The following is a 17,181-nucleotide window of genomic DNA, read 5'->3' as shown; positions in this document are numbered from 1 at the left end:
AGCTAGTTCATCAAGCTAGAAAGATATGGAAAGATCTGGATGTGCAATCGTTAAGGTGGCTCAGATCGCGTGTCGTACTTAACGTAATGTTATAAGCAGCACGCGTCGTAAATTATGCCAATTTACATTTGCTGCCAACTCAAACTGTTAAAAAGTGTGTTCATCTCTATTATTTAAACATTCAAGTAGTACTTTTCTTGTGTTGTTATTGCATGGTTAGAATTTCTAAATGCTTCACGTACCCAGTTCGCCTTCTGACGATGTCTTAGACACCCTTACGGATATGCACGCTAACCCGATCGGAAATAAAAAGACGTATTCAAAAGGACTGTTTGTATTTTACCGGAACGATGGATGAGTTTTGATGCGTATTGTCAGCTTTGCCGTTTATTAAGAGATGTCTCGTGTGCGGTACTACCATTTATTATGACTGAAACGACAAAAAGAACAAAACATTTGTTGAAAAACCAATAAATTCGAAAAAATAACTCATATATTAATAAGGGAACCGACAAGCAGGTGCATATCCTATTTGTAATTGTTAGCTGTAAGTTTTCTTTTGGAAGCAGCCTTAGGAAAGATGGAAATAGCCTTAAATTGAAAGAACGTTAAAGAGCCGATGAAGAAATCCACGCGCGTAAGTTTTATTTCCATTATTCATGTCTTGTTTAATTTCGAAAATAGGAAGAGTGATTATAAATAGTTGACTTAATGATATCACAGTTTACAAAGGAAAATAACAAATAAAGTACTACTTTATATTTGACTTTATTTTTCGTAATAAGAAGCAATTTTCAAGTCTGGTGTTATGTTTGGTGAAAAATTACACTTTAGACGCCAAAAAGCTAATAACAGTAAACTACTAAAATTGTGCTTTACTAAAATATCAACTCTACGTGACCTAGAGCGATAAAAAGAGGACATTTCTTCCTTATATTTAAACAATATAGAAGGGACACTTGTACACAAAACTCCTGGACAAATATTTTTTTATTTGTCATCATTCAATAGGTCGAACTGCACTAGAACTTTGAGAATGAAATTTTGTTTGCGATTTCATCCTAAATTCAGTTCACAATAGTCGCCTGCAATAAGGTAATAAATGTTTATTGTTATGGGAGCCACATTGTCGCAGCGGCTCACTGGAGTTTCCAATTTTTCTAGTTAAAGTAAAACTCATAACATTAAACTCCGCGGCGTCATTTTTCGAACATTGTATTACCACTTAACAGCATGGACCACGGCAGTTGTATTAAGGAAACAAAGAAATGCCGCTTAGGTGGTATGGTGAGCTACTAACAATGGAAGAATATTATTTTACGCGCCAAAGATTAGTCGAGACTCTTGAAGCAAGCGGCGAACGCTGTATTTAAAGATGAAATAAACCTTTGCTAAAGAGAAAAGCTTTTTGTTCCGATTTTACAAAAGCATATACAGTAGCGTGTTTTTCTTGGCGATTATTGATTCAGCATTACCGATAGTACAGATGGTTTCTTTTATATTTAGTGTGCGTCTTTGTGTCCTGCATGGCAAATAAACTTAATACTTCCCGAGTCAATATAATAGATTTTAAATTTATTCAGAAATCAAAATAAAACTGCGATAAATTCGTGTTCGGTTTACTTTGTAACTTTACACAACGCGTTCATTTTTCATTTCATTTCTTTCTTTTTTTTGTCATCTTTTTGACTTATCTGATTTAAACATCGAACAATCCGCTCAGAAATAAATCATTCATTTTGCTATTCATTTTTAAACGCCATTCACATTATTGATTCCCGCAGGCTGCAGAAATCTTTGCTCATCGATATGAACAACTTCGCCGAAGTTTACTCGCACTTTACGTGATGCTCGAGGCGCGAGATTTGCGTCATCACTCTCGTTAACATCCTCCGCATCCTTAAATTCCCGTAAATCGTTCTGCACGTTTTGATACGCCACGCGATCATGCCTCGCTTCGTATTTTGGAATGAGTTCGCGACGCCAGTAATTATTCCAGAACTCTTTTTTCGCCGTGTACGCGTTGTGCGGTGATGCGAGTTGCATCGTGTAGGGCGTACGGTTTTTCTTCTGCATTTTCGTTTTTCGTCGCTTAGTTTGACCATTTCTAATGTTGTTGTTGTTCGCCGCTTCATCGCTGCTCTCCTCCGATTTTAAGCACGAAAATGCGAACGCTTTCAGCGCGCTGCAAGAGTTGAAAATGCCTTTGCAGTAGCGCCTGTGAAGGAACACAAATATAAAGGGATTGATGGCAGAGTTTGAGTAGACCAAGATAAAGCAGAATACGATGATGGTATCGAAGTACTGGTAATCCCTTCCCGTGCCGTAATCATGCCATATCCACATGATATGGTTTGGTAACATGCACAACGAAAAGGCAATCACCACAATTATGAATATCCTGACAATTCTCATGTTTCGCTGCGTCCTTGCCTGCGTAAGTGGCTTCTTGCTATTGCGCTTTTTCTCGCCAATGGCCTTCTGCATGCGTTGTATGTCCCTCCAGAGCTTTTGACTGATTCTGATGTAGTTAGCGGTAATGACGAATAACGGAAGAACGTATAACGCTATGAACACTGCCAGGGTGAAGACTTTAGGGTGGTAGGCGCGCGGCCAGTTCTCGCTGCATTCCGCGTTTCCGTCGCGCGTTTCAACCCGGAGGATTGCAATGTACGGACCGACCAGGCTGATGCTAGCAATCCACAGGAAGAACACAATTGCAAGAGCTCGCTTTGCCTTCAGTTTTGGTTTCAACGGTGGCATAACGGAACGATGTCTTTCCCAGCTCATGAAAAGCAGCGTATACACCGATACGGCCATCAGGATGGTCTGCAGCGGGTACACAGTTTTACAAAGCACGTTGCCAAAAGGCCACTGCTTCATGAGAATCTCCACAAAGTCAAATGGAATACTTATCACGCACGTCGCCAAGTCAGTGGCGGCCAAGTTGAGGATGAAAACGTCGGTTATACGCAAGCGGCGTCTTTTCAAAACAGCGAAACATATCAGGGTATTTCCTATTAAGCCTGCAGCAGTGATGATAGGGAAAAACATCAACTGTATGATAGCAAGTCGGTCGAACCCTTCCTCGGTAATGCTATTGTTTGTCATAAATGTGCCCGTTAGGTTTACGTTTAAACCCTTCGAAGATGCGTTTTGTGCCGCGAAAACATCAGACGAGATGTCGCTTCGGGCATGAACTTCTGAAGCATTCATCTTGCCCTTGCTGAGAGCTGTCAGCAGAGTGTTTTCATTTCTTCTTGTGTTGGATTAATAAGCGCTGTGCCCGCGCACAAGGTGCCCTGAATGGCAGCTCCTCGTATTTAAATTGTCATTATCTTGTCGTGAAAATAAATGCCCTCGACCATCTGTCCCTGGATTGAATGACTTACAATCCTCACTTAATAACGCCGAGCGAGTGGACAACCGGGCGAATTAGCAACACAACAGCTAATGTGTTTTGGAAACAGCATTTATGATATGCATGAACTTGGCGCAACTCCGCGAATGGAAACATATCAACAATAATTTTTTGATAAAAATCTCAAAACTGTCAACGCCCCCAAACCAGAGTAAAAGATAACACAAGTACCACAACTTCCAAGAGGAAGAAAAACATTTTAATAAGTTTGAAATAAGCGGTATGATTGTTTTTGGAGATGAATTTGAGGATGTCATTAAATTTAACTACACAACGCCTCAGAGAAAACAACCAATTCAAAACGCAAACCACAGTTTAAATAAAAAACAGAAGTGGTTTAAATTGTATTTTCGAGTTATACATAAATTCTGTGTTCGTTTTTTTTATTAAGAAAAAAAAAATCAGTGGAACTGCTAGGTATATATATTTTCATATCATCTACATACAATATTCCGTACGTGATAAGATCTACTTTATACTTTCTTCCTTGAATAAATTGTAATAAAACAAAGATAGGCTGCAGTTTCTTTTATTCATCGCCGCGATTGTTTGTCATTTGCACAATGATAAATAATTCGGATGTTCTTTAGCTGAAATGATTTTCTCTTCCGACAGCTATTGTCCTATTAATTTGCAGAACTCACTTTAAATATGACAATTTCTAAATTAAAGAATCATTGTGTGGTTTCTGATTGCAACTTAGGAAAGAAATAATAATTTTTCTTTTTCGAACCGTGTTAACGTGCACGTCGCCGCCTGGTCTTCTCTGAAGCTAGGCCTGCAAATTTTTCAATAACATCCTATATTATAAATTTTTTGAAATAAACAAGACATTACGCGTGTTGTCATTGGTCGAAAAGCGTTTACAATACTTTTATGTCTTTTATAGAAACAGAAAATTACTTCTAGCATTTATTTCATATAGGAAATGGAAAACTTTCTTTGCACTTTTTTGCGTGGATTGAGGAAGCGCTTCGGCAGCTGTTGAGAAGAGTGTCTCTTCCGTGTCTAGAGCTTTTGTCATGTGCTACCAAACATCCATTTCATCTCGTTGGGAACAAGAAAAACATCGCCTTTTTCTTTAAATGACTTAAGCTGGATTTCCACTGACGCGTAATTATTTACGTGCGTTTACGTGCGTATAAAAATTTAGAGACAATGTATGAACGACTTGCGTACACGTTTACGCAATCTGTTCATACATTGTCTTTAAATTTTCTCACGCGGGTTAACGCACGTAAAAAATTACGCGTCAGTGGAAATCCACCTTTAGAGTCCGTAAAGGAACCGACGTACATAAAGTTAAGGTTGTTTTCTTAGAGTATGAGAAATGAGAGTTTATTTGAGATTACCGTAGAGATATGCCCCCTTCCCCTCCACTCCCCCCAAAATAAGTCCTTCTTCAAGTAATACCTCCAAATCTCAGACGCGAAAATTCTTCCGATAGTTCCCCCCTTCCCCGCCCTCCAAATATAATTATTACTGATTATATACCTCCTATTAGAGAGCTTGGTTTGTATTGTATGTCGCTACAGTACGCTCAGACTTGTGATGCTTATTTTACGACTGCAGGACTTGTTTTGAGATTCATATCTTTATGTTTAGATAGATTTTCCATTCAGTATTCTTGTACACACCCATCATCCATTTCAAATACAGTAAAAACCCGCGAGTAAGAACTTAAGATTTAAGAATCTGTTAGGCTAAAATTCGCAACTTTAATCCCATTTTTATAAGAACCTATTTAGTCTAAAACTTGAGAACAAGTTCTTATTTTTTAAAATTGATTAAAAATGTTTCAACAAGGCTTTACTGTACATGTATACATTGTCATGTTCTGAATAATTAGTGCCTTAATTTTACATACACACTTGTGTGTGGGTATGCAAATTTTATACAAATAATAGGCCGAATATCACTCAACGTTCGATTAGTTCCACTAATGAAAATTTTTCCTCAGAAAATAAGAACTTGTTAAGAACCTAAATAGCCTAAATTTGTGCAACTACCATTTATGTAAGAACCTGTTTAGGCTAACCTGGAAAAACTAGGTTCTTACTCGCAGGTTTTTACTGTATATGCCCAAAATGTTTAAAAGCTTGAAATTCTTTAAGACAATGCGCTCTCCTCCTCCCCACCAAAAAAATAACCCGGCAAAACTTCTTTTAAACAAATATAAAACCAGGGATTATTTTCGGAATTAGGGAATTATCGAATTAGGAACCTCACCTTTCTATTATGTTAAATAAAAACGGATGCTTGTAGGTTTTTCAGGCGCCACGGCGACTGAAACAGTATTATGCCAGTTGACAAGCCACAAGCTCAGACAAATTTCGGATAAACTTAAATTATTTGGTCTCTTTCTTCTTTAATGACCATAAAATAGATAATCAAGACTGTGACAAACACCGGCTAATTTGGAAACATCTGTTGTACCACTTCCAATACAATTCTTGAAAAAAACATTTACAAATTATTCTGTAAACATTCTTTCCTAACCAATCTCGTCGTTTCTATTGAATACTGAGGGGTATTCCATAAGTGAATTCCGCCAATGAAAACATTTTAGTGGCTTTGCCAATCAGTTTGATTAAATTTTATGACGTCATCTTTCTCGAAACACGACTGCCGCTTTGCTCCGCTATGAAAATTTCTTTTGACTAAAAAAGTTTCACAAGTGCACTCTCTTTAATAAGGGAAACTCCAGAACTTTTAGTCTCAAAAAAACGTTAGAACTAACGAGAAAGTTTCTGCTGCTCTTCGCTTACGCGACGTACTGTGAAACCCTTCCACATACCCAGACCCCTCTCTTTTTTTGGGGGGGGGGGGGGAATCGGATCGCAAGGGAGGAAGGGTAAGCGAAAGGTGGTCCCTCGCGCTTTCCGCTTTTTGTTCGTTTTGTTATTGTAGTGCGAAAAATGCGATGCGCCTGAGAAGGAGGCTGCTGTGAAACCGGCCAATATATTTTTTAGTTCTTCTACAGTTTTAAGCCGTTATTGTGATATTTCAGTTATTCTATGACCAGTTGTCAGTGCCAAAATTGCCTAAAATTTCGTGGCATAGCATGGGTGGCACAAGGTTTCCTACGCGGATTTGAAAGCAATTTTGAACTGCGTAAAAAATGCTCTTATACATCGTGACATTAACTGAGCTTCTCTTTTAGAAATCTCCTTTTCTTTCCGCAAAACGTCATCGCGTCTTGCTCTACCAGCCTGGCTACGAAATCCAAAATGACTGAGTGTTTCACGTGAAAGGCTCGGCGTTTCCTAAATATTATATTGGTTTCTTTTCTCTTTAGCACAGGTTTATTTCATCTTTGAATACAGCGTTCGCCGCTTGCTATAAGAGTCTCGGCTAATCTTTCTCGCGTAAAATAATATTTTTACATTGTTAGTAGCTCACCATACCACCCAGGCGGCATTTCTTTGTTTTCTTAATACAACTGCCGTGGTCCATGCTGTTAAGTGGTAATACAATGTTCGAAAAATGACGCCGCGGAGTTTAATGTTATGAGTTTTACTTCAACAAGAAAAATTGGAAACTCCAGTGGGCCGCTGCGACAATGTGGCTCCCATAACAATAAACATTTATTTGACCTTATTGCGGGCGACTATAGCGAACTGAATTAAGCACGAAATCACAAACAAAATTTCATTCTCAAAGTTCTAGTGCACTTCGACCTATATTGAATAATGACAAATAAAAAAATATTTGTACAGGAGTTTTGTGTACAAGTACTCCTTCGATATTACGTAAATAAAAGGCAAAAACGTTGTTTTCTTTTTATCGCTCCGTGTCACGTAGAACTGTTATATTTTAGTATAGCACAATTTTAGTAGTTTACTGTTATTAGCTTTTTGGCGTCTAAAGTGTAATTGTTCGCCAAGATTACACCAGACTTGGAAATCGTTCCTTGTTACGAAAAATAAAGTCAAAATTAAAGTAGTACTTTCTTCGTTATTTTCTTTTGAAAACTGTGATATCATTAAGACGACTATTTATAATCACGCTTCCTGTTTTCGAAATTAAACAAGAAATGAATAAAATAAAAGTAACTCGCGTGGATTTCTTCATCGGCTCTTTAACGTTCTTTCAATTAAAGGTTATTTCCATCTTTCCTAAGGCTGCTTCCAAAGGACAACTTACAGCTAACAATTACAAATAGGATATGCACCTGCTAGTCGGTTCCGTTATTAATATATGAAGTTTTTTGCGAATTAATTGGTTTTTCAACAAATGTTTTGTTCTTTTTTGTCGTTTCAGTTATAATAAATGGTAGTACCGCACACGAGACATCTCTTAATAAACGGTAAAGCTGACAATACGCATCAAAACTCATCCATCTTTCCGGTAAAATACAAACAGCCCTTTGAAATACGTCTCTGTATATCCGATCTGGTTGGCGTGCATATCCGAAAGGGTGTCTAAGACATCGTCAGAAGGTCGACTGAAGTACGTGAAGCACTGAACATGCAGTAACAACACTAGAAAAATACTATACTACATGAATGTTTAAATAAGAGAGATGAATTCAGTATTAAACAGCTTGAGTTGGCTGCAAATGCAAATTGGCATAATTTACGACGCGTGCTGCTCAAAACATTACGTTAAGTACGGCACGTGATCTGAGCCACCTTAACGATTTCACATCCAGATCTTTCCATATCTTTCTAGGTTGATAAACTAGCCGTTGAAATGTGTATCTTTACGTCCGATCGTTCGCATCCGCAAAAGATTATATCAGCTGGCAGTTTTAAAAGTATATTCTGACTATGTCAGTAGAGTAACATGATAATTGTCTTGATGTGATTGAGAAATGCAAATTTCGATCATTTGCAACAGTTGTAAGCTGGAAGAAAAATAGCAATTAACGGCGACTCGTAATTTTCAAAACATCCCTAGTATATCACAATTAATTTTCTTCTTTTTAACATCAAAAGAAAATGCTAAAAAGTCACATAGTTTGTTTTGCTTAGGAGGTAACTATTATCTCTCACGCGATATAGAATGTAATCTCGGGAAAGAGGCTACTCCTATTAAAGACGTTTTACGCCCAAAATTCGCACTTCTCACGAGATGAATAAAAGAGGGTCTATTATCAGGGTCGTAAATTCAGCAAACCGACATATTGTCTTCTTCCTAGACCGCAAACAGCTTTCGTTTTTTCGTAAAGGCCGAAACCGCCATAGTTTCATGACTGCAAACCGCCAGACCTTAAATACGAATATACCCGCAAACTAACACTCGAAATTGGCTTAAAGATGATTTCCAGTCCGTACTGCGCAGACTCAGGGTTTGTTTTCATTTTTGTTTTGAATTTGTTGAAACGTTACACTTCGGTGATAGCGTACATGAAGTTTTTTAGTTCGCCATTACGGATCGTTTCGTTCAAGAATTCACGATGAGCTAAAACGTCCGTTTGAAATACCGTCGAGCTTCTTTTACTCGTTATTATTGTTTTGCAAGGATATCTGGCGTTAATAATGAAGAAAACGTAAGTTTTGTCCCGGAATTTTTATTTTTGCTAGTAAACATTCTTCTGTTTGTGAGACTCACAAACATTGCAGGCGGAGATTGCGCAGTACGGACTGGAAGTCATCTTTAAACCGCCAGAGTATAATAGACCCCCTCATAATAGTATTTTTTTTCTTAAAACCATTTCCGGTTCCAGGCTAGGGTGAACAAACAATGTCCTATATCAAAACAGTAAAAATCCATTCTTTATTTCAGACCAACGTGCACTGCCGACTTCGCAGCGTATATCTTTAGAGTCTTATTTCGTCCTCTTGAAAGCGTATGTACGTAGTCATGTGTCGAACAGCATTAATATTTATTTCACGAATGTCCTCGATTTCTTTCGTAGTAGAGCGTTTAGCATAGGGTATCATGATCGAAAATCACACATTTTTGTCCCAAACAGGGTACTTTTCTTAACCCCCCATCCACCCCCCCCCCCCCTTTCCAGCCGTTTGGCATGTTATCATGAGTTACCGTTGGTTTTACACTTTGCATGTATAAAATCTGTCTGTTCAGTTAAGCATTGAAACGTTTGAATGAAAGAAAGAATGAATGAAAGACTTAATTAAAGTGTCAAAGGTATTTAGCTGGAAAAAACTAGTGGGGACACTATTTATTTATTGGGGAAACTTTTTGAAAACTAAGAAGTCTTTGTACGCATGAAGCACTCATAACGAAAGAAGGAATGCTTGTTTCTATTTTTGCAATTAAAATTCCTTATTTGCCATGATTTACCTGAAGAAACAGGCACCTTTCTCGAGCGAAACTTTCCTCCGCTTAGTTGTTTTTTGTTTTTTTTTTTGTTTTTTTTTTGTTTTTTTGTTTTGTTTAGCAACATGTCGTACGCTTATGACGAAAAACTGACGTCACAATTTTCGGTTACTCTGATTGGTTTATAAAAGTTGAAAAAGGCATTTGTATTTCGTCTCTTGGTTTTAACAGTTATGTTTAGTGCACCGCTCAGTCTGCACGCTGCGTCCAAGGCACCTTTTCCCACCATACCTTGGTGGCGGGTCGTCACATAGTCTCGATCTGGTGCGAAGGCCAGGTCCACAAGCCACACTGCAAGAAGACCAAGAAGTCCAACGGCCCCAGTGGCCTTGTACTGGAGCTAAACAAAAACAAAATGATTTAGTCTAACTTGCAACAACTGTGACAACATCAAGCATAAAGATCAAATAAAGTTTGCCCGGTTGTTCAAAGCACGATTAAGCTAATTCAAAATTAGGTGACCTTGTTAGCCTGCATAATGCACTTTTTTTTATCAGTATCATAACAACCTTCTTCCATCTTCCTTTAATAACATTTTTCAATCTGTTTCATCAATTCACCAGTACAAACCCAGGCTTGCTTCCAGATCAACTTATTATATTAACTCTGTCAAAACAAACTATGGTAAATTCAACATTCGCTTTGCTGCTGTAAAAGTTTGGAATGATTTGGATGAAAACATCAAATACCTGCCCCTCAAAAAATTCAACAATGAATTTAAACTCAACATCTTACAGAAATACTGCCAACATTAATGAGTGTTCATCTAGCACCTAGTAGTTATTAAATATTTAATACTTATTTTCTTTATTTAGCTTTTATATATTTTGCTATAGAATGTTTGTGTTAGCTATTAACGTTTTCCATTAACCGCTTTTTTTCTTTGCTTTATTGCCAACCACCTTCTTAGTATTAATTTAATTAAACTTCGCTCAGCTCGATAAGCTTTATAGTTTTTTTGAGTGTTGTTACCAACATTCTGTTTTAATTATATATATATATATTTTTCAAAACATTGTATGTAAGTCTTTTTGGTAATAAAGTTGTTGTCAAGAACTGCGTGAATTTTGATTTCAGTTTTTTAACTTTTCAAAGAAGTTTTCTGTTGATAATTTATTTCCTCCAGTTTTGTTGTCAACTAATCTCACACTCTACAATGAAGACATAAGCAATACAACACTTTAATTAATACAAGAGAAATTGAACCCTCGATCAACTTTTAATCATGGGTTAGTGCAAATTGGTTTTCAAACAACTCTGCCGTTATCACCAAAGATAAATTGTCCTGATATTTTAAGGAATTCTAATGACAATTTTTATAAGAAATGCTACGAATGGTGTAGCTTGTTCCAGGCTCTCGGTAGTTGAAGGAGAAAGCGAAGAACGCGGGCGAGCGAGGAAAAAACGTGGGGGGACGATGGCGAGCTGGCCTTTGTTCCGCCTCATTTTTTCCTCGCTCATTTTTTCCTTGCCATTTGCGATGTAGGGTAAATTAACCCCCTAAACACGAACAACTGCTAACATGAAATTAAAATTAAAATTGCATGAATTGATCACAATCAAACTGACTGAAATGACCCATTGAGTTTGTTTTCAACTGATTAAAAAAACTTTTTATGACAAACGATTCAAAGCTTGACAGCTGCAAAACGAGATTTTTTATTAAAAACTGATAAACGACCCAACAATCTTGTCAAATGTTTATTCAATTGGAAACTAGCAAACCGAAAGGTCCAACATTTTACTTCACCAGTAATAAATGGCCAACAGTTTTGAAGTTAACAGTCAACCGAACACTGCACATGTCCCCAAAATTTTAACTTGCAGTCGATGAACGGCGGATTAAATCTGACAAAATTAACTGACGAACCAATATTTTAATCGGCAACTTACAAAGTCACACAAAATTATAACTGCAATAACAAAGGGCCCCCAAATTTAAATTGTTAGGTGCAATTTATATCTCGCCATCTCGACCTTTTAATTCGAAGGAGGGCGGTTTTTTTTTCAAATTTTTGGTTTTTCCCGTTCGGGCTTTCGCTTACCAAGCCATTATACACTATAATTCCCCCTGCTCTCCAAACATCGCACTAAAACAGCTATTGATCATTTTCATCAAAAAAGGAGACTTAAAAAAAAAAAACGTCTTTAAGCTCTGTCGTTTTGGTTTGATCGAGTACAAACTTACGAAGAGTTTCGACAACGTCAGAAATTACTGAGCCTTAGTTCGCTGCACACATAATTTTACATGCCCATAGTTTCGGTGCGTAATAAACTTAAATGGAAATATTTCGCTCATTTTTAGCTCCAGTCGAAAGGAAAGGGGACTTTTTGAAAACGTGAAAGTGTTGACGCTGTCTAAAATGGGCTTTGCTGCATCTAATTTGCATTTTCTTTTTGCACGTGCCGAATGCACGTTTCGGACTTTTGTAAATTTCTTCTTTTCCTGCTAAAATGTAAACTACGCTGCAAACATGAAAACGTTCTGGCCTCAGGAAATAGCGAATCAAAATTAAAAAGGGACTGAGTTCATGCAATGTTGGCTAAACTTGCGTTTTTTATGGGTTTGAATTTCGCGGCTTTCCCGAACAACGTAACACGCACATGTTAGCTGCAAAAATTTGGAATCAAAATCCTGTCTTGTTTTTCTCACATACTTCTTTTATATGGCAATATATTATGTTACAATTCTTTGATTCCTTTTCTATTTGGCTTTAAACAATATCTAAAGTCAAACATGGATGTTTTCTCAATCGTTCACTGCCGATTAACTTTATGTTAATGAAGTTCTATCTTCCCTTGCAACTCGTGTCTTAAAGCAAGCACGCCTTCGTATTCGACATAAAAAGAGTCTATACCAAAAGAAGAAATCTTTGGTTTAACTTTGACAATAAATACACAGTTTTTCCTCGGCAACACACATACCGTAACACTCTTGAAGAGAACACATCGTTGCCAGGCAGAGGGGCATTCTGTCTGCGCATGTGTAGCAAATGGGATTTCATGAAGTTATCCGCTGAAACGCGCCTCCTCAAAAATAAACATGGCGGTCCGTGCAGAGATCGCAAAGAACTTCTTTCATGTCTCGTCTTCTCTTTTCAATCGCCAAAAATGTGAAAAAATCACAGAACAGCCGTGCGATATGTGTAGAAAAAGTCGCAGTAATTTAATTTTAGAAATACAAAAACCCGCGGATGAATTCAAGCCTTGTTTTTGGTGTGGAAGTCTGCAGACCAGGAGATCTCTGTGAAGCTGCTGTGAGGGTTACAGAAGGTTCTTCAAGAACATAGACGGAATGGAAAGACATTTTAGTTTCTTTCAGTTTTTTTCTGCGTACAACCTCGTCTATAGGTACAGTTTAAAGCTGCCAAGCTGCCAGGAATTTACTCGCAAATACGAATGATGTATTTATGTAAGCATATTATGGAGTAAAGAAATTAAAGTAATATGCCTGTCTTTAGTTTAATGAATGTTTGTTAGCATGAACGGGAATACCCCAGGACGACTTCCTAAAAAAAATGGCAGTGTTTTTGTCAAGAAGCTGAACTAAATAGTGCTAGAGATGTTGTAGTGTTACCTGGAGAAAACTACTTTCTTAGAGAACAAGTAACCTTTGCCTTTCAAGTGTAGCGAAGTAGGACCTTGTTGTTGTTTGGTTGCTAAACTATGGCTTAAAATAACCTTTTAAGTGTCGGGCATTTAGACAAAGTAAGGGTGGCTAAAAGGTAGCATTGACACTCCTTAAATTTGAATATTATAGACCAAATTGATAGTACTTCTGTTTGGTTCTTCTAAGTAAAGATGCTAGAGTCCATGGAGTATGTTCAGATGATTCCCACTGTCATGACAGTTTTTTTGTAAACATTTTATGCAAAAATGCAAACAAAGTTACATTTAAAATCCCTCTGCTTACAACTGGAAGAATCATTGCTCACACAAGACAATTATCTGAAACTTAAAGAAGGGATCAACACTGCTTACAGACACTCCTCTGCCATTTTACCCTACCAGGCCACATTTTTGCATTTCCCTTCATAAAAGGTAAAATAAAATGCGGTGGTATAATTAAGTGTTTTTACTTTCTGTATTTTAAAATGTTTTAATAGGTTGTTCTTAGTGCTCCGTTTTTTCAAAGTGCAAGAATTAAGAGTTGCAAAAAAAAAAAATGAGGAGAATGACAGCTCTACAAGAGTTTGGGTGGCAAGCAACAGCATTAACCATAACCACTGCCATATACTTTGTGGTTCCACCAATTCTGTGCTCTCTTTCAGCATAGGGAAAAGACGAAAAAATGGTCATGAATAGTACAATAATTTGGACGGTTAAGTTGACAATCCACTACAATGTTATTGACAGTGGTAGATTGTCCCCTTAACTCACAAAATACAACTGGTAATACCACAACAGCAGTGTCAGAAACAGTTCCATTTATTAATCAAAATGTGCTACAGGGTTTGCTAACACACAAGGATAACCCTTTGAATGTATATATTTTAATTTGCATATGCTTAGGAGAGGCTTAGGTAATTATATGAGAACGTTTGTCGCCATTCAGCCTGGAGATTACATGGCCAGTTGCCTGTTTTACTGTAGACCAATTATATACCAGTCAGTTAATAAGTTCATAAGTTGCAAATTATCCTGATCTGGTCAACACCCTTGAGGAACATTCTCTTATTACACATGATCATTCCATGTACTCAATTCCATCTACTTCAGTTTCTGGAGAAAGTTGTATTTATGATAGCTTGCCCTCGAACTTGACATTGCAGCCATCCATTCTGTCAACGGTCCCAACAATTTTTCCTGCTGTGCATTCCCTAAAACAGTATAGAGAACACATTGTTAGTTTCTTTTCACCCTTCTTAAAAACTGTATTTCCAAGAAGCTGCACAGAGCAAACATGGCTGTGTTAACTAGGTCTAAGAAATAAAAGCAATGATGTAATGGCAAAACAGCAAAATAGCATTTACCGGTACATGTAAATTATTATAAACAATTGGCAAAAAGCTATTATAAAAAGATTTTGTGTTTTAGAAATACATGTATGTACATTTTGGTAGGCTTCTTTTAGGGAGGTATGCCTCTATTTGCTCAATGTATTTATTGCAATTTACCTATTGCCCATTATGTGCTGAAAAATTTAATTTTTAAAGAAAAACACTGTTTTTGGACAGGAAAAGTGACAGAAATTAGACAGTAGTCATGTAAACTTGGACTAGGCTATTAACAGTTAAAAAATATTTACTTTTTTTCTGCAAACGTACCAATGTTGTATAATTTTCATTCTGGAATTAACTTGATTACATTTATTTTGTATTCACTTTGTATCAAAAGAAAAATTATATTTTAAAAAAATATCACCTGCACAGAACAGAGAAGGATTTCACACATGTATAAACAAGGAACAGTGAAAGTATTTTGTTGTCAACTCTTTTGTAACAGTACAATATTTTAAAATAAATATTCACACACTGCAATAAGGCAATGAATTATTGGTTTCAGCTCAAGCTCCAACAAAATTCTTAATTTCTTCGTGAAGGGCTTTATTAAGCTTCAAAGGCCAACTTTGACTGAAACTGTTCCAAATTAAAACATTTCCTTCTGCTATAAACCAGACTGCATTCTCCAAACATTTTCCTTGCATAACTACCGTTGTCATTAAAAAATAAAAATCGAGCGAGCTCCTATGTATTGCTAGTCGTTTGCAAGTAAGAGGCATTCCAATGAAATAAAGCTTACGCCATTCGGTTCGAAATCTACATATTCGTACACAGAATGACCATCTTCGACTGCAAACGCCAGAAGTTTTGCTTCACAAAATAAGGTGCAGGCATTTTTCTTGGATAAATAAACTAGACATAATGAAAGAGGAACAAGCAAAGAAAGTCTTGATAGTATTGCGGAACTTGGGGGCGAGTCAAATAAAAGAGATTTTCACTTGTTTTTACTCAAGAGAGCACTTGAAGGCAAAAAAAATGCAACGACAAAATTCCCACTAAAACGAAGGAAAAAATAAATTTAAGTCAAAGTGTGACATAACGAGACTGCAACCACGGCAAAGGTAAATCACTACATACCTTGTGCAAAAGATTTGTAGAGCTGCAAGACCAAAGACCTCTGTGATCCACGGCTTGGAAAAACTACTAAAATTTGCCGAATTAAACTTTACCAAAAGCTCTCATAAGAAGATTAAAATCTTGCACACTGGAACATTTTTTAAAGCCTGGAGTCCTATACGGCTGTAAAGAGAAAGGAAAGACAATGTTGTCTGGAGTGATTTGAAACTTGGGGGCGGTTGGAAAGAAAATGCAAATTCGCTTTGAAGTGGAGACAAAATCAGATCAAATTCCAAATTTCCTACCTTGAATAGGGCCGTGTATCTGACGATCGTCTTAACAGTATAACCAATGATTTAAGCCCATAGAACGTCAACATCTTGAGATTATCCTTCGGTGTCTTTCGTCTCCTATGGACATCTTGAACTTTCGTAAATCAAAAGTCAAACTTCACTGTTTGGCGGATTTTTCTTGTTTTGTTCGCAGTTTGATCGTCAAAATATCCTCATCCGAAGACACGGTAAACACCACGAGTATCCATAGTGTTAGACGTTTATGTAAACATGTTATTCTCTTTCATATCTGTTCATGAAAGCTTTCCAAGTGCGTAGATCACTCAGCTGAAAATCCACCGAAGCGCGCTCACACTTTGAAAATGGCGCCGACGATCTGGAATTCTGATTTATCTGGCGCATGCGCAGACAAAATGCCCATGTGAGGGGCATTCTGTCTGCGCATGTGTAGCAAATGGGATTTCATGAAGTTATCCGCTGAAACGCGCCTGCTCAAAAATAAACATGGCGGTCCGTGCAGCGATCGCAAAGAACTTCTTTCATGTCTCGTCTTCTCTTTTCAATCGCCAAAAATGTGAAAAAATCACAGAACAGCCGTGCGATATGTGTAGAAAAAGTCGCAGTAATTTAATTTTAGAAATACAAAAACCCGCGGATGAATTCAAGCCTTGTTTTTGGTGTGGAAGTCTGCAGACCAGGAGATCTCTGTGAAGCTGCTGTGAGGGTTAAAGAAGGTTCTTCAAGAACATAGACGGAATGGAAAGACATTTTAGTTTCTTTCAGTTTTTTTCTGCGTACAACCTCGTCTATAGGTACAGTTTAAAGCTGCCAAGCTGCCAGGAATTTACTCGCAAATACGAATGATGTATTTATGTAAGCATATTATGGAGTAAAGAAATTAAAGTAATATGCCTGTCTTTAGTTTAATGAATGTTTGTTAGCATGAACGGGAATACCCCAGGACGACTTCCTAAAAAAATGGCAGTGTTTTTGTCAAGAAGCTGAACTAAATAGTGCTAGAGATGTTGTAGTGTTACCTGGAGAAAACTACTTTCTTAGAGAACAAGTATAACTTTGCCTTTCAAGTGTAGCGAAGTAGGACCTTGTTGTTGTTTGGTTG

At 37.2% G+C, this 17,181-nt stretch overlaps 2 protein-coding genes and 1 long non-coding RNA gene across 3 annotated transcripts in view; all 3 read right to left on the bottom strand.

Annotated features, from left to right (window-relative positions):
• Positions 1 to 748: 748 nt before the first annotated feature.
• LOC144632614 (galanin receptor type 1-like) lies at positions 749 to 3,338 on the bottom strand. Its single transcript, XM_078491297.1, has one exon. It carries the CDS (start codon positions 3,214 to 3,216, stop codon positions 1,753 to 1,755), a length of 1,464 nt encoding a protein of 487 aa, XP_078347423.1. The 5' UTR covers positions 3,217 to 3,338; the 3' UTR covers positions 749 to 1,752.
• A 6,430-nt stretch (positions 3,339 to 9,768) lies between these two features.
• LOC144633706 (uncharacterized) overlaps positions 9,769 to 17,181 on the bottom strand; it is a 32,955-nt gene continuing 25,542 nt past the window's right edge. Inside the window, exons 16-17 of the mRNA XM_078492566.1 lie at positions 12,635 to 12,666; positions 9,769 to 10,049 (exon numbers count right to left, since the gene is read on the bottom strand). Of these exons, the coding sequence (XP_078348692.1) occupies positions 9,874 to 10,049; positions 12,635 to 12,666 (208 nt within the window). The 3' untranslated portion in view covers positions 9,769 to 9,873. The remainder of the gene's footprint in view (positions 10,050 to 12,634; positions 12,667 to 17,181) is intronic.
• LOC144633709 (uncharacterized) lies at positions 14,120 to 16,468 on the bottom strand. The gene is made up of 3 exons (XR_013567089.1): positions 16,074 to 16,468; positions 15,790 to 15,951; positions 14,120 to 14,529 (listed from the first exon to the last, which is right to left on the bottom strand). It is a non-coding gene; the product is annotated as an uncharacterized LOC144633709 (long non-coding RNA).

This window comes from Oculina patagonica, chromosome 12 (genome assembly GCF_052425735.1).
Source record: "Oculina patagonica isolate OP01 chromosome 12, crgOcupat, whole genome shotgun sequence".
In the NCBI taxonomy this organism is placed as follows: domain Eukaryota; kingdom Metazoa; phylum Cnidaria; class Anthozoa; order Scleractinia; family Oculinidae; genus Oculina; species Oculina patagonica.
The sequence above is the reverse complement of the archived record's forward strand: the minus strand, read 5'-3'. Positions and strand labels throughout refer to the sequence as shown.

Coding starts and splice junctions, on each gene's coding strand:
- LOC144632614 (XM_078491297.1), bottom strand. CDS start 3,216: ATGAATGCTTCAGAAGTTCATGCCCGAAGCGACATCTCGTCTGATGTT.